Source organism: Rhinoraja longicauda, chromosome 12 (assembly GCF_053455715.1).
Source record: "Rhinoraja longicauda isolate Sanriku21f chromosome 12, sRhiLon1.1, whole genome shotgun sequence".
Lineage (NCBI taxonomy): Eukaryota > Metazoa > Chordata > Chondrichthyes > Rajiformes > Arhynchobatidae > Rhinoraja > Rhinoraja longicauda.
In genome coordinates this window covers 23,077,007-23,101,012 of record NC_135964.1, presented here as the reverse complement: position 1 = coordinate 23,101,012, position 24,006 = coordinate 23,077,007, and the positions used below count along the sequence as shown (strand labels likewise).

General features: G+C 42.4%; 1 protein-coding gene across 4 annotated transcripts in view; it reads right to left on the bottom strand.

Annotated features, from left to right (window-relative positions):
- sytl5 (synaptotagmin-like 5) overlaps positions 1 to 24,006 on the bottom strand; it is a 134,743-nt gene that overhangs the window by 23,516 nt on the left and 87,221 nt on the right. For all 4 annotated transcript variants that reach the window (XM_078409170.1, XM_078409174.1, XM_078409172.1 and 1 more), the window contains exons 4-9: positions 16,719 to 16,834; positions 14,055 to 14,175; positions 11,534 to 11,668; positions 2,467 to 2,539; positions 1,448 to 1,565; positions 591 to 697 (exon numbers count right to left, since the gene is read on the bottom strand). In XM_078409170.1, coding sequence (XP_078265296.1) covers positions 591 to 697; positions 1,448 to 1,565; positions 2,467 to 2,539; positions 11,534 to 11,668; positions 14,055 to 14,175; positions 16,719 to 16,834 — 670 coding nt within the window. The remainder of the gene's footprint in view (positions 1 to 590; positions 698 to 1,447; positions 1,566 to 2,466; positions 2,540 to 11,533; positions 11,669 to 14,054; positions 14,176 to 16,718; positions 16,835 to 24,006) is intronic.

Here is a 24,006-nt window from a genome sequence, read left to right as displayed (position 1 = left end):
GAGTCATGCGGTCCTTGACCTTTATACTCCCGGCCGAAGCCCGCCTCCTTGGATCGACCCATTCCCGTGCCGAGGGGTCGTGAGTGGTATGGCCCGACCCTCGGGAGCCGCCACAGGACCCCCCCCCCCCCCAGAACCAGAGGCACGAAACGCACCGGTGGTCGCACTAGTCGACCGAACTGTGTACGGTACCCGTCTGACGGGGGGTCTGGCTGGGGCACAGCTGGAGGGACGACCGGGGGGGCTGGCGGGGGCACAGCTGGAGGGACAAACGGGGGCGGAGAAGGGGGTACAAATACCGGTCGAGATGAGTGGATCGGCGGGTGCGGTGTTGGAGGCACTTGCAAAGGGGGGCGCCCGCGCGGCCGAGGCTGTGCAACCCGCACCGGCTGGTCAATGTCCAAGTGCGCTGGCTTGAGGCGATTAATTGACACGGCCTCCGGTCGGCCCCCCTCGGGAGCCGCCACACCAGACTGTTTCTTTAAAAAGTCAGTCTTTTTTTTTTCTATAGGAAAATTATCCTCTACGGCTGAAGAGGTTACAAAAAATTTCTACATTGCAGAAGTGAATGAACAATATGTTCAACTGACCTTGGCTTCATTGAGACCTCTGGGCACAGATTTACATCTGAGACTGAGAGAATCCTCGATCCCTGATGCACACGATCCACTCAAGTCCAGTTCAGATCTACTTCGATCTGCGCCAAAGAAATTATATTATTATTAGTTAAATCATTATCTGGAATAGGATAGCACCAATCTGTGTGGATGCTGCTTATCACTTGACTCCCTCCTCCCACCCAAAGTCTAACGATCACATCCATGCAAAAAAAAGTGTCATTCACATCGAACAGTATTCAAACTGTGGAGAATTAAAAGGGGGGGGGGTGCAGGTAATGGAAGGAAAGAGTTCTATTAGAAAAGTCACATTCAAATAATTATCAGCATCCAGGACAGGAGCAAAGGTTGAGGGTAGCATGAATGTTAACCACTTTGTAAATCAACACAAATATCATGATAATGTCATGGTACTTTCAGGATGTGGTTCTCAGGATGTCCATAGCAGTTTCACATGGCAATGCTGATGAGTTACAATGCGTGTTTTTTGCCATTACTTTGGCCAGAACAGAAAGGCTGTTTTAGAAGCTTTAGCATGTGCTTGTTCTTAAACGGGCTGTTGATGTTTGGACGAGGTTAGGCCCTCAAGCTTTCCCAGGCCAGAGTTAAGCCGATCATCTCTCAAGACGATCCTCAAGTAAAGTTTTTCCAAGTCTGTTTATAGATGATGACACCATCCCTCAATGAAAATACCCACTTATCACATCTTCCAAAGCATGTTAGGAGTGAAAATTTAATTCAATAGCTTAAAATTTCATCCTTCAACTTTAGCTATGCAACTATCAGTTGAGAACAATGCCATATTTAAGCATTGCAATGTATGTACAAACCTGATGAAATTGAATATTTTGAAATGGCTATTGTAGGCATGTTGTGCTTTCCTGTGGAGAGACCCTCGGGCACACTGTTACTCATTGATAGAGTGTCAATACTTTCTGTTGATGCTGCCTGTCATCAAAACAGAACATGTCAATGAATACAAAATAGTTTTGTTTGAAGAATTATGTTTGATGTGTGGTTGGACTTTTTTTATAAATCACCCTCATGAACCTTAATAGATAAGAAGTGCGGCATGTTAACTACAAAACATACTTCATACTTATAGGGATTTGTTTAGACTAAGCATCTTTATTGGAGTGGTCAGTTCCCAAGCTTAGAATTGGAAGGTGGTGGTGAAGGCAGATGCTATAGTGGCATTTAAGAAGCTTGTAGAGAGGCAAGTGGATTTGCAGGGAATGGAGGGATATGGATCACATACAGGCAGATGAGATCAGTTCAGCTAGGCATCATGTCAGCACAAACATTGTGGGCTGAAAAGCCCATTGCTGTACTGTTCTACGTTCTTGCAGTTTTCCCATCCCTATTTCAGGACTTGATCCAAACCTCTCATCTTTTCCTACACATGGCTCACGCACTCTTTGCTCCCTTGAATTAGCAATTAAATCCATTCCCATTCCCAGCTCAGCAGTTACCTCATCAGGTAATACACTATAACGTGCTTAAATTTAAGCAGTCAAACATTATTTTTCGAGCGGTAAGGGATATTTTTGATTAGATATTTTCCTCAAAGGCATGACTTCCAAAAACATTGATTGGTCTCCCACCAAGAATTAGATTGATACAACATTGCATTAACTGTACAAGTGCCAAATATTTAATCCAAATCTAATGTCTAAGCTTGGATTTCACTGGTGCCAAATATACACTTGTGACGGAAATAAAATAACATTCATTAATGTGGGAATTCTAATGAGGACTTCATCTGAATGTTCAACTAGGTTTGATTTAACTTTTTTTTAATTGTATTGTCAAGAAATGTCAGAGTTTTGAACAAAGATGTTTAACTTACCTTCCTCCCATAATCTGATATGATGCTGCGTTTACTGGATGCTGGTGAGACCTGAGGCCCGGGTGTTATGGATCTGCAGTGGTCAACAAACAAAATGGGAGACCTGTGATTACCAGCACCACCTTGCGTCTTGTTGGCTTCCTCTGCAAATGAGGTGGCCACAAGGAAGATTGGCAACACTACAAGTCTGACCCCTAACTTTACAATTTTTTTACTTTTGGGGATGATTGTACAGAAGTTGGCATCTCAATTTGCAGCACAATGGAAGTGCAGACATCATCCTTAAACGTCATGAGATGTGTACCTGATACTTTCCCAAGGTCCCACACCACCCTGGCCAGGCTCTCATTTCACTCCTGTCATCAGGAAGAAGGTATAGTCTTACTTCTTCAAAGGACTCAAGAACATTTGTGAGGCACAATCTCTCACTCACAAAACCAAGCTGATTATCCCTTATCAACCCCTGCCTATCCAAATGCATGTATATCTTATCCCTCAGAATACTCTCCAGTAACGCACCCACCACATATGTTGGCTCACTGGTCTATAGTTCCCAGGCTTTTCTTTGTAGCCCTTCTTAAATAGAGGCACAACATTAGCCACCCTCCAGCACTTCACCCGTGTCAGACAATGATTCATTTGGTCACCAGTAGGGTAGAAATATGGGAGCAGGAGCTGAGTCTTGCAGGTGAAGTGATCCTGGAGAGGGGAGAGGCTGCAAGGTTAGGGTGGGAGAGAGACTTGTTGATTGGATCCTATTGCAATACAGGAAGTGAAATTAGCAGATGCTGGAGATACAATGGATTTTCAAAATCTTTGCCATGTTTTCATTGTTTAAGCTGACAGTCAATTCCTTCCTCACACACCAGTGGTGAAGCCAGTAGAGCTGTTGCCTCATAGCTGCAGCAACCTGGGGTCAACCCTGACCTCTGCACAAACTCCACGCAAACAGCAACATCCTCCTTGAGACTGAATGGGTTTCCTCCTGGTGCTCTGGGCTACTCCCACATCCCAAAGTGTGTGGGTTGGTAAATTAAATAGTCACTATTCATGCCCATATGTTCTAGAGCAGAATTAGGCCATTCGACCCATCAAGTCTACTCTGCCATTCAATCATGGCTGATCTATCTTTCCCTCTCAACCGCAATCTCCTGCCTTCTCCCCATAACCCCTGACACCCTTACTATTCAAGAATCGCTGTCTTAAAAATATCCATTGACTTGGCCTCCAGGGCTTTCACTATTCACTGTAAACTGCCTCTAGTGAAGGTGCCTGGTAGAATCAGAGGGGAGTTGTTGGAAGTGTGAGGAGAACAAAATGGGATTAGTGAAGGCTTAAAATATACTGGGTGCTTGAAGGTCCATGTAAACTGGAAGAGCTGGACAGCATGTTTCCACAACGTAAATCTATTATTCCGTTACACTGCTACTTAATTATTCATTGAGTTCATCAATAGAAAGAAAATTCATACATCACAATGAAAACTAAAGCCCATTTTTCACTTAGCTGTGACCTTTTATCCTGCTGAGATTACTTTAATCCCTTCCTTTGCATGTTACGGCAAAGAAAGATTACGCCTTCACAAAAATAAAAATTCATGCACTTGACAATAGACAATAGGTGCAGGAGAAGGATATTTTCCCCTTCGAATCAGCACCACCATTCAATGTGATCATGGCTGATCATTCTCAATCAGTACCCCGTTCCTGCCTTCTCCCCATACTCCCTGAATCCGCTATCTTTAAGAGCTCTATCTAGCTCTCTCTTGAAAGCATCCAGAGAATTGGCCTCCACTGCCTTCTGAGGCAGAGAATTCCACAGATTCACAACTCTCTGACTGAAAAAGGTTTTTCCTCATCTCCGTTCTAAATGGCCTACCCCTTATTCTTAAACTGTGGCCCCTGGTTCTGGACTCCCCCAACATTGGGAACACGTTTCCTGCCTCTAACGTGTCCAATCCCTTAATAATCTTAAATGTTTCAATAAGAAGCCCTCTCATACTTCTAAATTCCTGTGTATACAAGCCTAGTTACTCCAGTCTTTCAACATACGACAGTCCCGCCATTCCGGGTATTAACTTAATGAACCTACGCTGCACGCCCTCATTAGCAAGAATATCCTTCCTCAGATTTGGAGACCAAAACTGCACACAGTACTCCAGGTGCGGTCTCACTAGGGCCCTGTACAACTGCAGAAGGACCTCTTTGCTCCTATACTCAACCCCTCTCGTTATGAAGGGCAACATTCCATTGGCTTTCTTCACTGCCTGCTGTACCTGCATGCTTCCTGTCAGTGACTGATGCACTAGGACACCCAGATCTCGTTGTACGTCCCCTTTTCCTAACTCGACACCATTCAGATAATAATCTGCCTTCCTATTCTTGCCACCAAAGTGGATAACCTCACATTTATCCATATTAAACTGCATCTGCCATGCATCCGCCCACTCACACAACCTGTCCCAAGTCACCCTGCAACCTCATAGCATCTTCCTCACAGTTCACACTGCCACCCAGCTTTGTGTCATCTGCAAATTTGCTAATGTTACTTTTAATCCTTTCATCCAAGTCATTCATGTATATTGTAAATAGCTGCGGTCCCAGCACCGAGCCTTGCGGTACCCCACTAGTCACTGCCTGCCATTCTGAAAGGGACCCATTTATTCGCACTCTTTGCTTTCTGTCTGCCAACCAATTTTCTATCCATGTCAGTACCCTACCCCCAATATCATGTGCTCTAATTTTGCTTACTAATCTCCTATGTGGGACCTTGTTGAAGGCTTTCTGAAAGTCAAGGTACACTACATCCACCGGCTCTCCCTTGTCCATTTTCCTAGTTACATCCTCAAAAGATTCCAGAAGATTTGTCAAGCATGATTTCCCCTTCGTAAATCCATGCTGACTTGGAACGATCCTGTTACTGCTATCCAAATGCTCCGCAATTTTGTCTTTTATAATTGACTCCAGCATCTTCCCCACCACTGATGTCAGACTAACTGGTCTATAATTTCCTGTTTTCTCTCTCACTCCTTTCTTAAAAAGTGGGATAACATTAGCTACCCTCCAATCCATAGGAACTGATCCTGAATCGATAGAACATTAGAAAATGATCACCAATGCGTCCACGATTTCTAGAGCCACCTCCTTAAGTACCCTGGGATGCAGACCATCAGGCCCTGGGGATTTATCAGCCTTCAGTCCCATCAGTCTACCCAACACCATTTCCTGCCTAAAGTGAATGAGTAAAAGCTTTCGTGAAAAATTTCCACCTATTTTAAAATTCTTTGAATCAAACTGGTCATTGGGTCGAACAAAGGTTATAATTGGATTTCTGCTTCATTATTAACCATTAGTCATGTATATTACTTTGCTGGTCACTATTTGGAGGGCTCCTTATTTGATGTAGAACAAAATGTGCTATAATGCAGGAATGTTAATTTAAATAGTTGTCAGGGATATCAGAGGATATCTTTTACTCGAATAGACCAGTCTCGAAGGGCCGAATGGCCTCCTCCTGCACCTATTGTCTATTGTCTGCACCATCAACAATTTGCAAGGACATCAGTTGCAAATGATGTACACAGAAGCACCACCTTCACCAACTCTAGTGTTCATGTTAACTGTACAATGGCACAGTGGCACAGCGGGTAGGGCTGCTGCCTCACTGAGCCAGAGACCCAGGTTCGATCCTGACCTTGGGTGTTACCTGTATGGAGTTTGCAAGTTCTCCCTGTGACCGCGTGGGTTTGCTACCAAATCCCATTATGTGTTGGTTTGTATGTTAACTGGCCTCAGTAAATTGGCCCTAACATGTAGGGAGTGGATGAGAAAGTGGGATAACATAGGACTAGTGTGAATGGGCGATCGATGATCAGCGTGGACTCAGTGGGTTGAAGGGCCTCTTTCCACACTGTATATCTAAACTAAACTCAAGGAAACATGCATTAGTCCATCACTGATTACACAGGGTGAAAATAAAAATATCTTTATTACTGTTCTGTCAATTACATAAAAACAAGTCTTTTCAAATATGGATAAAGCTGTCAATGGGGCCCAGAAGAAATGTCTACCACTCAGAAATTGCTAGAAGTCGTTACCATGACAATATGGGAAATGGGGTTGCGGAGTTCTGAACTTTCACTGAAAGATGAACTTTCACTGAAAGACCTGGATAAATACAAGGATTTTTAAAAAAAAAATTATCATTTTATGTCTTTAGGTTTAGACTTAGATCAGCTTCATGCTAGATTGTCCAGTCAGGACAGCCATGCTGGTTTCCTCTGGTCACAGAGAATTAACACTACCCTTTAAAAAATGCCATAAACAAAATTGCATTCACTATTAATATGGAAACGTCCAGAAAGGCTGCTAATTAATCTTAAACAGTGCAGATCAGAAAATCTACCTGATCACAACAGTCACTTTCTCTGGTATGAAAAGTTACAGAACAAATCAGAGCCAGCACCGGACTCAGTGGTTGAATCACCGATCAAATAGCCCTTCCCACCTCTTTTGGCCTATTATGTGCATGCCTTTGCCCAGCCCCTCCTTTCTGCCACCTTTTTCCCATCCCTGCCCCCTCCACAGAAGGTCTGATCCTTTGCACAACCTCGCCCAGGATTCACAGCAACTGGGACCTCAACGCCTGTCATCTCGTCATCCTTTCTCCCGTCATGCAGCGACCCTCTGTGGCTCCGGTTTCAACATACTAGGAGCATGGAGAACCAGCTGGGAACAGACATCGCAATCTCCTCAATTCACTGTTGCACCGAACACCACAGCCCCACCCGGCTCGGACATCCCCACAAAGACTGGGTCGCCCTGAACCGGCTCCGCACAGGGGTCGGCCGGTTCAACGCCAACATGCATCGTTGGGGGTTGCGTCCATCAGCAGCATGTGTGTGTGGAGCAGACCAGCAAACAGCGCAGCACCTCATTTTCGACTGCACTGTCCTCCGTCCCCCTGGTGGAGGGGTAGACCTCACGGCTCTTGACAACAGCACATTGCACTGGTTACAGCGCCTGGAGGGTGTTACATAATTTCTGCTGCCTCAAACGCAAGAAGAAATAGGTCTGAAGGGTCCCGACCCAAACGTCACATATCCATGTTCTCCAACGGTGTTGTCTGACCCGCTGAACAACTCCAGCACTTTGTGTCTTCTTTTGTAAACCAGCATCTGCAATTCATTGAATCTGCATGCTATTCATTATCTTCGACATACACTTGCCAATTTCTGTAAAGTTACTCATGTTACATTGCTCAACAGTCAAACGATGAAACAATGTTGTGATCGTCACCTTTTTACTGCCCATTCTATTGTCCTTTGTGTTAGCAATGGTAAGGCTAATCCTTTGTTTTGGAATATACAGTTTTAGCAACCCTGATTACCCCTGCTAAAGAATACTTTGAAGGGCAAGTGAAGAATAAACAAAGCCTAGAACCAAACTCAACAAATCAAAACTGTAGATAGACACAGAATGCTGGAGTAACTCAGCCGATGAGGCAGCATCTCTGGAGGCGACGTTTCAGGTTGAGACCCTGCTTCAGACTGAGAGTCAGGAGAGAGGAAAATTATAGAGGTATGAATAGGAATTAATAGGAATCATAGGAATTAGGAATCAAAAGATTTAATAGGAATCTGAGGGGAACTTTTTCAACAAAGGTGGTGGGTGTACGGAACAAGCTGCTGCCAGAGGAGGTAGTTGAGGCGGGGACTATCCCAATGTTTAAGAAACAGTTAGACAAGTACATGGATAGGACAAGTTTGGAGGGATATGGACCAAGCGCAGGCATGTGGGATTAGTGTAGATGGGGCATGTTGGTCAGTCAATCATGGCTGATCTATTTTTCCATCCCAACCCCATTCTCCTGGGTGTAGCTGGGACAGTGCAGTGGTTGGTGTGGGCAAGTTGGGCCAAAGGGCCTGTTTCCACACTGTATCACTCTTTGACTCTAAAAGGTACAGAACAAATCTGAACTGTGCCTACAAAAGGCGCAGAAATGCCTGAAAAAGACACATCATACAAAAGTTTAAATAATAAGAAACAAAATCAAGTTAAAATAAACAAGCTACTTGATTTGACTAAGATTAGAAAACAAAAAGAACATTTTCTGGACCATAACAAAGTGACATAAATCATAATTGGAGTCTGAAGAACCATCCCAACACCAAAACATCACCTGTCCATGTTCTCCAGAGATGCCTGACCTGTTGAGTTGCTCCAGCACTTTGTGTCTTTTTTTTTGTATGAACCAGTATCTGCAGTTCCTTGTATCTCATTATTGATTAAATTGATTTTCATAAAAATTTAACTGAAGAACATGAGATTTTTAAAAAAAATCATAAAGGATAAATGTACATAAAATAATATACAAAAATTGGTTATACTCAAAGAAATAATAATTTCTATTGTTTAAGACACTGGGAAATTAACGCGATCAATGGTGGGCAGAGAGAGAATAGCTTTAGGGGAGAGAGAACAAATATAATGTGAAATTATATTTTGGATGTTTATGGGGAGCTTACATTTGCAGACGGTATAATTTTTGGATCAATTATTGAAGTTCACGGTTTAGCATTAGAGAGAGCCTAGGTTTAGATTTATTATTATAGCCACATGTACTGAGGTACAATGAAAAGCTATCCATTCAGGCTCGTTAATACTACACGTAAATACAATCATGTCAAACTAAAGTACAATATGTCGAGCAAAGGAGAAGATACAGAGTGCCGAATATAGTTCTCAGCATTGTAGTGCAACTGTGCCATAGACAGCCTAGGGTTTCCTGGGTTTGTGACAGTACAGCACAGGAACAGGCCCTTCGGCCCACAAAGTCAGTGCCGAACCTGATGCCAGGACCAATTCTTACCTGCCTGCACATAACCTACATCCCCCCATTCCCTGCATATCCATATGCCTATCCAAAGGCTCTTAAATGCCACTGTCGTATCTGCCTCAACTACCATCCCTGTTGGACAGCATGTTCCAAGCACTCGCCAACCTCTGTGAAAACAACTAGCCCCACACATCTTAAACTTTGCCCCTCTCAGCTTAAAGCTATGCCCTCTTGTATTTGATTTTTCTATCCTGGGAAAAAGGTTCTGACTGTCTACCCAATGTATCCCTCTCATAATTTTATGTACTTCTATCAGGTCTGCCGCAACCTCCGGCATTCCAGAGGACACAATCCATGTCTGTCCAACCTCTCCCTGTAGCTAATACCCCATAATCCAGGCATCATTCTGGTAAGTCTCCTCTGCACCCTATCCAAAGCCTCCACATCCTACCAGTAATGGAGTGAGCAAAAATGCATGCAATACTCCAAGCATCCAAAGGAATGAAGCATTTCTCAAGAAAAGAATCAAAATGTTCTGCTCGGTAAGCACACTTTGTTTTATTTCATAATTTCATGGCCCAGTGAATCATAAACATATTTGAAAGGGATTGATGCTACAGTCTGGTCTTGCATTCAGTGAGCGGAGGATTGGAACAATCTGTTATTTTCTGCTTCTCTTCTGCTATCTAGTTATTCCTATTGAAAGTTATACAAAGGTGGACAAATAAGCTGCTGACACTTTCTGGTCATACCATACATACGCTATACAAAAAGGTTTGAATCATGAAAGCGTAGCCAATATAGGTATGTAGGTTAATTGGCTGGGTAAATGTAAAAATTGTCCCTAGTGGGTGTAGGATAGTGTTAATGTACGGGGATCATTGGGCGGCACGGACTTGGAGGGCCGAAAAGGCCTGTTTCCGGCAGTATGTATATGATATGATATGATATGGTATATAATCCAACACCAGTCAGCAATGTCAGGTAGGGAAGAGAATCCAGGAGCATTCAGAACATTTTGAGTTCATCCGAAAAGAACTGGGAAAAAATTAAGAATGTAGAAATATTCTACGTTCTGAATAAGGGTCCCAACCTAAAACGTCACCCATCCTTTTTCTCCAGAAATGTTGCCTGACCCGCTGAATTACTCCAATACTTCGTGTCTATCTTTTGAAAAAATTAAGGTTGAGTGCTTTGAATAACTGGCTAAACAATCTATGTATTTTTCAGTCTTCTTTCTTAGTCTCAGGGGCAGCACAGTGGCACAGCAGTAGAGTTGCTGCATTACAGCACTAGAGAACTGGGTTTGATCCTGGCCATGGGTACTGTGTGTACAGAGTTTGTACGTTCTCCCTGTGACTGAGTGGGTTTTGTCTGGGTGCTCTGATTTCTTCCCACACTCCAAAGACGTGCAGGTTTGTAGGTTAATTGGCTTCGGTAAAATTTAAATTGTCCCTAGAATGTAGGACAGAGTGAAGGACTCGGTGGGCTGAAGGTCGGTGGGCTGAAGCTCAGTGGGTCGGTGGGCTGAAGAACATATTTCCGCACTGTATCTTTAAAATCTGCAGAAGGGTCCCGATCCTTAACATCACCTGTCCATGTTCTCCAGAGTTGCTGCCTGACCTGCTGAGTTACTCCAGCAGTTTGTGTCCATTTGGTTGAACAATCTACTTTGTACCTCTACAAGTCATCAGTTATTGTGGGTAAAAATATTGTTGATAAGGTTTCCATTCCAAAGTACTCATTTAATAAAGTTACGAGACCTAAATTAACTTTTAATTTTAAAAATGCCAGATTGCAATTTAATCCCTTGGTGGAGAGTGGAAAACATTTCATTCGTGGAAAGATAAATGCCTTTTAATTTAGAAGTGAGAATCCTGTGGGCATATTTTTCTGTTTTAAGATCATCTTGTACATAAGCATTTCCTCCACCATCACCAGAGGGAATTCTGGTGCAGTGAGTCAAGTCTTTGATGCTACACATAACACACAAAAAAAGCAGTTACTTTGTACAACAGACTTGATTTAATGCATTTTGCAATCAATTTCACATTATAAAATGCCATTTGACAGTGCATGTTGGAAACATTTGTAAAGGTCAACAACTGAGGTAAAAATTAAGGTATGGCAGCACATAACAATCTCCAGGCCATGATGCAATGGAAGCACGGAATTAAAACAAATAGCAGCCTGCAATGTCTTACAAGTTTTAAACAACGTTATCCATTACCTGTCAGAGCGAGATGTAGAACATGTGCTATCCATTTCAAAGTCCAAGCCTGCATAGCCATTGCTTCTTCCATCCTCCGACTTAGTGTCCAGTCCTTGATCATTCAGTACCTTCGGGTTAGATTTGCGGTGTTTTCTGTCAGAAAGAAAACTGTTGAAAGAGGAGCACAATCCCATAATGACAGTGGGGGAATTGGGGCATGGGGCACGTGCTTTGATTGAATTGAGTCAAAGGATACAACACAGAAACTGGCCTTAAGGCCCAGCGTCTCCACGCCGACCATCGATTGCTCTCGTTCACACTAGTTCTGTGTTGCTCATCCACTCCCTGCACACTAGAGGCAATTGACAGAGGGTCAGTTAACCTACAAATCCTTTCTTTGGGATGTTGGAGGAAACCAGAGTACCTGGGGAAAACCTGCGCAGTAACAGGGTGAACGTGCAAACTTCACACACAGACAGCACCAAGGTCAGGATTGAACCTGAGTGTTCGGGGCTGTGAGGAAACAGCTCAACCAGTTGTGTCCTGTGCCGCCCTAAATTTGTATTTATTTCTTTCGTGCATTTTTAAAATGGTTTCAGCCAGTTGTTGTCTTTGGATGGATTGAATATTATTCCTTTTAGCAGAAAATGTTTGGGAAATCTTTTATGTTTCCTATCTGAAAAGAATATCTACTTAATTGTCCAGGTTTCTACCGTATATGCGACAAGTTATAACAGAGAAAATTTACATGGATGTTACCAGGACTCGTGGACCAGAGCTATAGGGAGTGATTGGGCAGGTTAGGACTTTATTTCTTGGAATGCAGAAGACTGAGGGGTGATCTTAAAGATGTGCAAAATCATGAGGGAAAACAATAGAGTGAATGCACTGAGTTTTTTACCCAGGGTAGGGGAATCAAAAACATAGGTTTAGGAGAGAGGGGCAAGATTTAATTGGAAACTGAGGGGCAACATTTTCACTCAGAGGGTGGTGGGTATATGGAACGAGCTGCCAGAGGAAGTATTATAACAGCATTTAAAAGACACTTGGGGCAGGAAAGTACAGCGATATGGGGCCATTGTGGGCAAATGGGACCAGCTTAGATAGGGCATCTTGTTTGGCAAAGATGAGTTGAGCCAAAGGGCCTGTTTCCATGCTGTATGACTCTATGACAGTGTCTAATTGTTTTTGTTACATGTCACATTGAGCGTTAAATATCAATACATTTTAAATGATTTTTCCATATAAAATTAGAATAAGAGGAAAGAATTGGGTAATTATTTCAATCCAGTACAAGTAAAGGAATAAAAGTCTGCTGCTCTCTCTACCGATTGTAAGGGCTCTATATGGGATGAGTTTGGCCAATCACAATACATCGCTCCGTGGGTGTGGACTGACAATAATTTGACTGCTATGAAAGTGAAATTAAGCCTTATCCTTGGAACATTGTGGTAAAACGTGCACCTAAAACGTGGCGATTCTTGTGTACTGACTCAGTGTAGTCTACTGTCTTACACTCTTATACTTAGTACAATTGTGCCTAATGTACAGTAGGAGTGTCACTGAACTGTTTGCAAAAAAATGTCACTGTACTTCGGTACACGTGACAATAAAAGTACCACTGAACCATTAAGTGGAACTTGTAGCATAGCCCAACTGCAAGTTCAAAGTCCATAAAGGCGTACAATATTTTCATGATCAATAGCCAAGGCACAAGGATGGGATACAGTAAGGAAATAATGTGTTTTTTTTAAAATATACTGATATGGTTTAGTGAGCAAGTTGAGCAGAGGTTTTCTGCAAGTGTGCCTTGTGGCTGTGTGGAAAGAGGACTTCACTGTGGCTAGCTGGTTGCCAAGCTCAATCCCGCATGAGATGGTTTTAGTTTAGGCAGCAACACAAATATTCCAGTTGACCTGCTCGCAAAGGTATGGCAGTGGAATAGGTCTGGTTTACTGTCTCTGGAGTTTGTCCATTGATCTGTACTGAAAATTGCCTTTTGCATGAGAACCGGCGGCATGGTTTACTGAGACCACAAATAAAGAGCAGTTACTTACATGGGTTTCCGAAGGACGCATTCATCATACGTCAGTTCATCGAGGGTAAAAAATGGGAGAAAATGTTTCTGCTCAATAGCGGCAGCAGTTCAGCCTTTATACAACAACAATTGTAGCTCGTTAGTTATTTATCTTCGTTCAAGATAAATAACTAACCTCCATTCATGCCACTCCCATGGAGTGGGTCGGTAGGAGAGGGACCAGCAGCGAGGGATGTCGGTTGGTGGGCTGAGCTGGTCAAGGGTGACAGAGGAAGCCCTGCAGCAGCCTGGGACTTACCTAGGGCACGGACGCTCCAGGACATCCATCATGTGGACCGGACCTTAGACTTTTTCTTTTTATAAATGGCAACATAATATGGCAACATGTGCAAGAATTTCACTGTGCAGTGCATACATGACAATAAAGAACCATTGAACCATCTCTGATAGAGATTGAATGCAGAAAATGCAGCAGCTCCTTCAGGTTGTTCCATTACTTACCTCAACCTTTTAAATGCACCTGGAACTAATTTCTTCTCATTTTGGGTTATTGTGGAGGTCTTTGAAGTATCCTCTATGTTTTCCTGATGTGTTTTTCCCTTTGGTTGTTCAGTCTTGGCCTCTAATAGGAATGAAAAGGGTAAATTGAATTTCTATTGCACTGAAAATAATCTCCGTTGTTTCCAGAGAGTGCCATTAACATGACTACAAAATAAGTCATGGACTTCAACAAGTACTCCAGCACTTTGTGTCTTTCTTTTATAAAGTAGCATCTGCAGTTCCTTGTGTCTACTTTTATTTTCTATGTTACCCGAGATCAGATTTTTGTATGTATTTACTATGATTTAAAATATCGACGTGCCAATTCATTGACACCACTGGATAGATTGAAAAATGTGAAATTACAACATGTGCCTTATGCATGTGGGCTAAATGCGGGGTTTTTTTAAACATTGGGGCATGTCGAAAAACCAAATCAAAGAAATTAATCTTAATTTCATGTCTGAAGAAGGGTCCTGACCCGATACGTCACTTATCCATGTTCTCCAGAGATGCTACGTGACCTGCTGAGTTACTCCAGCACTTTGTCTTTTTTTTGGTGAACCAGCATCTGCAGTTCCTTGTCCCTTAATTTTTACATTGTCACTCTTCCTGTGAACCAATATCCCGATAAAATCAAGAGTGGTGTCAATGGATTGGCACAAGTGGATATTTTAAATCATAGTAAATACATACAAAACACAAGAACGTGCATGTAACTGTTTCCCTGTATGTACATGTCAGGCACACTGGGCAAGAGACACCATTTTTAGGGAGCTCGAGAAGCAATATTTCATCTTCTTCAGCAGGTACTGGACTTTCACATTTAATTCCTCTTGCATAGCGACCAGAAGATGCAATATTATTGCTAAATAACTAGTTATCTCCGCAGCACAATCTAGACCAACAAAATCTCACAAATAAAGTCACATGTGATTTTCTAAATTCATTGCTTAGATCTGCCCAAAAACATTCAGCTGAATATTAGCATGGCTCAGTGATATCCCTTTTTTTTAAAGCTTATAATCTAGATTTTTCCACGGACAATATGGACAATAGGTGCAGGAGTAGGCCATTCGGCCCTTCGAGCCAGTACGGCCATTCAATGTGATCATGGCTGACCAGGACTGGGAATTCCCGACCGACGTCTTAAATTGAATCTTAAAGTAAGAGATATAAGAATTGCACCTCTCCTTAGGGCTAGATTGGACATTTCAGAGACTTGGAAGTTGCAAGATGGTGATAGAACATGGTGACTCTTAGCGTGCTGCTCCAGAAGAGGATCTACTGTACTCACGCACGATATGATTTATGGATAGCATGCGGAACAAGCAATTCATTATAGAAACAAAGAACTGCAGGTGCTGGTTTATACCAAAGATAGACACAAAGTGCTGGAATAACTCAGCGGGTCAGGCAGCATCTCTAGACAAAGAAGATGGGTGATGTTTCGGGGCGGGACCCTTCTTCAGACTGTTTGTGTGACAATTAAAAAACAACCAACCAACCTCCATTGCTGCCGTTAATGCCACACTGACTGACAGGGATTTTTATTTACAGCGGGTGAGTTGTCCGAGTTCCCACTCCATCCAGTGTTTGTTTCAATGAGAGAATACACTTGATTTAAATGCCACCTATTTACCCCAATCTCTAGTCCGGTGAAATAAAACAGTGTTTGTACTAGGTATTAGAAGTCGTTTGGCCCATTCACAAATCCTGGTAACTAATTCACTGAGTCCTAATAAACAGGTGTATTTCACAGCAATGCCATGGTATCTGCATGGCCACAAGATCTCAAAGATATGGCTTTAATTGAATGACTCACCACATTGAATATGGGGCCCTGCTGCAAAGCCTGGTTTAATTTAATTACTCTGTACTTTATTTTAAATTTGGCTCCATTCGACCACTGTATTTAGAAAAGAGTTGAATGGCTCTTTGACTTACCAGCCTTCAACCAAGCTGGACAAGCCCAGCAATGGAACATAAACAATGTGCCTGCAGCGTCACATTTGTGGTGATTCAGATAGGTTTAACAATAATCTCAGTTTTGCGCAACTGTGTTGTGTTTGGGCTCAAACCGACTGCAAACACTATCATGTTTCAAAAATGTCAGGTTTATTTTTTTAGTTTAGAAAAGTAGTGTGGAAACAGACTCTTCAGCCCACCAAGTCCATGCCGACCCTCGATCACCCACTCACACTGGTTTTATGTTATCCTACACACTAGGGGCAACAGACAGGAGCCAATTAACCTACAAACCTGTACATCTTTGGAATGTGCAAGGAGCACTCGGAGAAACCCGACAGGGTCATAGGGAGAACATACAAACTCCGCACAGACAGCACCCGAGGTCGGGATCGAACCTGGATCTTTGGCGCTGTGAAGCAGCAGCTCTACCATTGTGCACTTCTATTCATGAAATTGATATTGTTCCTTCAATACGAATATTAAAAGATTTGTCTGGATTGTCCCACCTGCAGGTTTCCTGGATTTCATGTAACATATATATCCACATTGTATATAACAAACATTATAGGTGGATAGTCCCACCTATGGGTTCCCTGTACTTTATATAACCTAACCACATTGTATCTAACATACATTATAGTTGGATAGACCCACCTATAGGTTTCCTGATGATGGACTGCTTGATGATTTCACTTCCCACCCCGGAGACAGTCTGGAAACGCTTTGCTCTCTCCTCAAAAAACCATTCACCAGTGACTTCTTTCAACTCTCTGTAAAAAGAAATTTACAATGTAATTGCAACTTTGGTGCATACAAGAGAAAAATAATCCTATTTTTACATTTTAACATAAGCATGTTGGTCTATGAATATATATGATGTCATTAAGACTGCTAAATAAATGTTAATGTATTGAAAATTCTTGAGATTTATATCACATTTTGTATAACATACTTTATAGTGACGCACTCTGTATCTTCCCCTTTGCTCTACCTATTGTACTTGAGTTTGACTTGATTGTATTTATGTTTAGAGTTTAGAGAGGTACAGTGCGGAAACAGGCACTTCGGCCCACCGAGTCCGCACCAACCAGCGATCCCCGCACATTAACACTATCCTACACACACTCGGGACAATTTACACATTCACCAAGCCAATTAACCTACATACCTGTACGTAGGTATGGAGTGTAGGAGGAAACCAAAGATCTCAGAGAAAACCCACGCGGTTACGGGGAGAACATACAAACTCCATACAGACAGCACCCATAGTCGGGATCGAACCTGGGTCTCCGGCGCTGCAAGCGCTGTAAGGCAGCAACTCTACGCTGCACCACTGTGGCCGCCCTATGTATATTATCTGATCTCATTGGATAGTATGCAAAACAAAGCTTTTTTCTGCACCTGATCAAATGACAATGATCAACCTAAACCCAAACCAGTACAAAAAAATAATAGACGTTTAATTCAGAAAGATAATGGCATCTCTTTTTGTTGCTATCTTTTAATGATTATTTTATTTTATTCTTCATGATTTTATGGCATGAGTTCAGAGACGACATGGTAACCAACTCACCCATACTATATTCAAAGTCATACCAAGATAAGTTACAAAAATGCAAGCTAGAGTATTACTGAAAAGTATTTCTAACATCAGAAATTCATAGAATTGATGAAAAAAATAATTAGGATCCAGTTTTCTCTAATTCATTGAGCAATATTTGTATTGGAAAAATCATCTTGATTAAAAATGCTTCAATGCCCATAACACTTCTCAGTCATACATACAGTGCCCTCCATAATGTTTGGGACAAAGATCCATCATTTATTTATTTGCGTCTGTACTCCACAATTTGAGATTTGTAATAGAAAAAAAATCAAATGTGGTTAAAGTGCACATTGTCAGATTTTAATAAAGGCCATTTTTATACATTTTGATTTCACCATGTAAAAATTACAGCGGTGTTTATACATAGTCCCCCCATTTCAGGGCACCATAATGTTTGGAACACATGGCTTCACGGGTGTCTGTAATTGCTCAGGTGTGTTTAATTGCCTCCTTGATGCAGGTATAAGAGAGCTCTCAGCACCTAGTCTTTCCTCCATTCTTTCCATCACCTTTTGAAACTTTTATTGCTGTTTATCAACATGAGGACCAAAGTTGTGCCAATCAAAGTCAAAGAAGCCATTATGGGACTGAGAAACAAGAATAAAACTGTTAGAGACATCAGCCAAACCCGAGGCTTACCAAAATCAACTGTTTGGAACATCATTAAGAAGAAAGAGAGCACTGGTGAGCTTACTAATCGCAAAGGGACTGTCAGACCAAGGAAGACTTCCACAGCTGATGACAGAAGAATTCTCTCTATAATAAAGAAAAATCCCCAAACACCTGTCCGACAGATCAGAAACATTCTTCAGGAGTCAGGTGTGGATTTGTCAATGACCACTGTCCGCAGAAGACTTCATGAACAGAAATACAGAGGCTACACTGCAAGATGCAAACCACTGGTTAGCTGCAAAAATAGGATGGCCAGGTTACAGTTTGCCAAGAAGTACTTAAAAGAGCACGCACAGTTCTGGAAAAAAGTCTTGTGGACAGATGAGACAAAGATGAACTTATATCAGAGTAATGGCAAGAGCAAAGTATGGAGGAGAGAAGGAACTGCCCAAGATCCAAAGCATACCACCTCATCTGTGAAACACGGTGGTGGGGGTGTTATGGCCTGGGCATGTGTGGCTGCTGAAGGTACTTATCTTTATTGATGTTACAACTGCTGATGGTAGTAGCATAATGATTTATGAAGAGTATAGACACATCCTATCTGCTCAAGTTCAAACAAATGCCTCAAAACTCATTGGCCGGCAGTTCATTCTACAGCAAGACAATGATCCCAAACATACTGTTAAAGCAACAAATGAGTTTTTCAAAGCTAAAAAATTGTAAATTCTTCAGTGGCCAAGTCAATCACCCGATCTGAACCCAATTGAGCATGCCTCTTGTATGCTTTGAAAAGAAAACTGAAGGGGACTAGCCCCCAAAACAAGCATAAGCTAAAGATGGCTGCAACACAGGCATGGCAGAGCATCACCAGAGAAGACCCAGCAACTGGTGATGTCCGTGAATCGCAGACTTCAAGCAGTCATTGCATGCAAAGGTTATGCAACAAAATACTAAACTTGGCATTGCTGTGTCCCAAACATTATGGTGCCCTGAAATGGGGGGACTATGTATAAACACTGCTGTAATTTCTACATGGTGAAACCAAAATACAAAAAAAATGGCCTTTATTAAAATCTGACAAGGTGCACTTTAACCACATGTGAATTTTTCTATTACAAATCTCAAATTGTGGAGTACAGAGGCAAATAAATAAATGATGGGTCTTTGTACCAAACATTATGGAGAACACTGTAACTACATGCCAGGCCGTAACACCCCCACCACCATGTTTCACAGAGGTGGTATGCTTTGGATCTTGGGCAGTAACTTGCTGTCTGTGTCATGGGCAAATATTGATTTTAGCATTACCTTGCACAATAAATCAGAGACACCAAAATAGTACGTACTTTTTATGTGTCAATAGTTCTAATTCTGCATTTTGCAACTATTTGTAATCTTTCTTCGCTCGAATCCTTCTTCCTGCTTGCATCATCAAGGTGTTATCACACTCCAGGACAATTGAATATCAAATTATTTAAAATAAGGTGCAACCATTATATTTTCCGTTCATCACGTGCCCTACATCCTATTTTACCTATTGAATTTATTCATTTGATTTAATTTGTTTTGTAAATTTCCCTTATATCTGATGGGTTGTTCTATATAGATGGATTATTGAAAAACACATGATGGAAAATTTATTCACAAAATGCTGGAGTAACTCAGCAGGTCAGGCAGCATCTCAGGAGAGAGGGAATGGGTGATGGTTCGGGGCGAGACTCCTTTGACTCCTCCCACTTCCTCCAAACCAGAGGCGTAGCTATGGGCACCCGCATAGGCCCTAGCTATGCCTGCCTCTTTGTCGGGTACGTCGAACAATCCCTGTTCCGGGCGTGCACTCTACCTCCGCTACATCGACGACTGCATTGGTGCAGTCACTGTACCCATGCTGTACCCATGCAGAACTCATTGACTTCATACACTTCACTTCCAATTTCCATCCTGCCCTTAAATATACCTGGACTATCTCCGACATCTCCCTCCCGTTAGCAGTTATTTTCTTACACTGATGGAAAATGTAAATGATTTGACACTCATGAGCTGTTGTCAATGAAGCTGTCGGAGAGCACGAACGAGGGGGATGGGGGCTGCTGCCACGTGCGACGGCAAGCAGAAGATAGAAATATTCTGTGAACTTTTGTAATTTGGTCGGAGCCAAAAACGTACCGACACTCATGTACTGCCTTGGTGAGGTCTGCTGCATGATTTTACTGGGCTGTATGCAAAGTAAAGCACTTCCCTGTACTCAGGTACATATGACAATAAAGTATCGTTGGATCATTGAAACTTTACATTGATGCTAAAGGAATATCCCAATGGATTCCCGCACTGGGAAGCAGCAGAATAGAGCAAGGCTTGTTATTTAATGAACCAGCATGAGGTTGGGATGGCTGGCTGCACATTGATTTTCCTATATCCTATCTGCCTTAGAGCTTGAAGAATTCTTCATTTTGTTGGACATTGACCTTTCGATACTTCATAACAGCATAGTACTTGAAGCATGCACTGAACTCCTGACTGGTACTAAAAATATCAATCTTTTGACTCTAAGGTGGTAGTTCCACTATACATCCAAATCGACGTCAGCCTTTTCTTCCCGCCACTTTATTTTACCTTGCCTTTTGCCCTTTTTTTCCCCATTTTCGACATGAGGGATATGGATCATGTAGCCTATGCAGTTGAGATTAATTTATATTGGCATCATATTTGGTGCAGACATTGTGCTATACTGTTCCTGTGCTATAATGTTCCACGTTCTATGTTCTCTGTCTTTTCATCGCAGTAGTTGCACATTTTCTTCCAGACTTTTCTTTCTCAAACTCTTCAGATTTCATTTCCCCACAACCCCACACGTTGTTTCTGTTGGTGTGTATTTTGGTCTCCATTAGATCTGATAATATTGAGCACTTATCGAATGCCTTTTCCAAAATGCAAAGCAGCCCAATATAGAAGCACTTTACGTTTTAGTCAGAAACGAGTGTAGTTATGACACAGATACAGAAAATGCTGGAAAAACACAGCTAGTCAGAGCTGGAAAGATGCCCTCTGTTATTCCTGCACTTTGTGTCTTTTTTTGTAAACCAGCAACTGCAGTTCCTTGTTTCTCCAAGGAACAGTCAATGTTTCAGATCTGTAATCCTTTGATAGAAATTGATTTTCTGTTTTTATTTTAGATTTTCAGCACCTGATGTTTTTATTATATTTAAGGACAGCCCATTCCCTTACCGTTATGAATTTAATGAGGGTAATTTTCACATTCAATGCCTGGTAATTATACAACGAGGAGAAACACCACCCCCCATCATTTAATTCCTTTCATTTTATTTTTCCAAGATAGCACAGTAGCGCAGCAGTAGAGTTGCTGCTTTACAGCAAATGCAGCGCCGGAGACTCAGGTTCGATCCTGACTACGGGTGCTGCACTGTAAGGAGTTTGTACATTCTCCCCGTGACCTGCGTGGGTTTTCTCCGAGATCTTCGGTTTCCTCCCACACTCCAAAGACGTACAGGTATGTAGGTTAATTGGCTGGGTAAATGTAAAAATTGTCCCTAGTGGGTGTAGGATAGTGTTAATGTACGGGGATCGCTGGGCGGCACGGACTTGGTGGGCCGAAAAGGCCTGTTTCCGGCTGTATATATATGATATGATATGATATGCGATTAGACAGAAGGTGACTATAGCAGCTTCATTGATCTGAAGTATTAATACCTTCTGTCTCCACTTATGCTTTCTGACTTGACAAATAATTCCAGTGCTGACTGTTTTTTTTAATTTCAGTTTTCAGTTTGTAGAAGCCCTGTCCTACAGCTAAATAAATCCAGAGAATAATCAGTGAATTTGTGTGTCGCATGAATAAGGGCGGTCCCGTACGGGACAAACCAATTTAGCCCAAAATACGGGATGTCCCGGCTAATATGGGACAGTTGGCAACCCTATACAATACGGAAACAGGCTTTTTGGCCCAACTTGCTCATGCCGACCAAGATGCCCCATCTTTGCCAGGCCCAACTGCATGCGTTTGGCCCAAACCCTGCTAAAACTTTCCTATTCACGTACCTGTCCAAATGTCTTTTAAATGTTATAGTATCTGCCTCCTCTGGCAGCTTATTTCACATATCCTCACCCTCTGTTTGAAAAAGTTGTCTTTCAGCCTCCTATTAAATCTTTTCCCCTCTCGCCTTAAACCTATATCCTCTGGTTCTTGATCCCCCTATTCTGGGTAAAAGACTCTCCATTACTCCTATCATTCCCCTCATGATTTTAACAGCTCTATAAGATTACCCTTCAGCTTCCTACACTTCAGGGAATAAATTCCTGGCCTGACTAACCTCTCCCTATAGCTCAGGCCCTCAAGACCTGGCAAAATCCTTGTAAATCTTCTTTGCACTCTTTCCAGCTTCACAGCATCCTTCCTATAGCAGGGTGAACTGTCTACCACATACATCTATCAGGTGGCTCCTCAGCATCTGATGCTCCAGAAGAAACAAGAGTGGGAAACTTTAAAGGAGCTGTGCAGGCAAATATATGTTTTAAACACAGAGACTAATGAGTGCCTGGAACATGCTGCCAATGGGTAAGGGTGGAGGCAGATAAAATAGTGGCATTTAAGAGGCTTTTAGATAGGCACATGGATATGCGGGGAATGGAGGGGTACGGATCACATGCAGGCAGAGGAGATTAATTTAACCTGACATCATGTTCAGCATGGACTTTGTGGGCTAAAGGGTCTGTTCCTGTGCTGTACTATTAATAACAAAAGTGCATTAATAATGATCTTATTGATGGAGTTTGTCGCGATTAGTATGCATATCTATATTGCTGCGCATCAGTCTTTGCAACATGCATGTCGGCAACATTCATAGCTTTTATGATATTAATGGAGTAGCACGAGGATGACTTGGAACACAGCGTTGGAAGTGCTCACTGTTCAAGTGTTGAAGAACAAGAGCTGTGCATATTTACTTCTCTGCAGGAAGCTAGTGAAGCCAATCCTCCATCTAGAGCATCCTCCTGCATCCCACTGGCAGCGAGATACTTGGGCAGGTGACCCTGGTGCAAGCATCTGCAGAGGCCACTACGAAGTGGAAAGGTAGAGGCACAGAACATCACATGAATCAGAGGCACAGAGCATCACATAGACACACAGAGTCTCTTGTCCGGACTTGGGAAATCGAGACCAGAGGACATAGGTTTAAGATGAGGGGGGGAAGATTTAATAGGAAAGCGAGGGATAACGTTTCCACACAAAGGGTGGTGGGTGTCTGGAATAAGCTGCTGGAGGAGGTAGTTGAGGCAGGTACTATTGCAATACTTAAGAAACATTTAGACAGGTTCGTGGATAAGACAGGTTCAGAGGGATATGGGCTAAACGGAGGCAAGTGGGACTAGTGTAGATGGGACATGTTGGTAGGTGTGGGAAAGTTGGGCCGAAAGGGTTGCTTCCACACTGCATGACTCTATGACTCTAATCAGAAGTATATCTCAGGTCAAGACACCCTGATGTGATTAAAAGTTCTTGGAGAGTTTTGAGTTTAAGGTTTCGAATTTTTCCTGAGTTATAGAAATATTCGCACTCCTTGGATGCAAGAGCTTTCCGTGATTTGTTTTAATGATAGGAGAGAGCCAGTTCAAAGGAGTGTCAGAATCGAGGCCGCATACTTGAATGGGATAGTTGGTGCTGTGGCAAGGCCATTTCAATAGTCAGGTGTTGCTGCTGCTGCT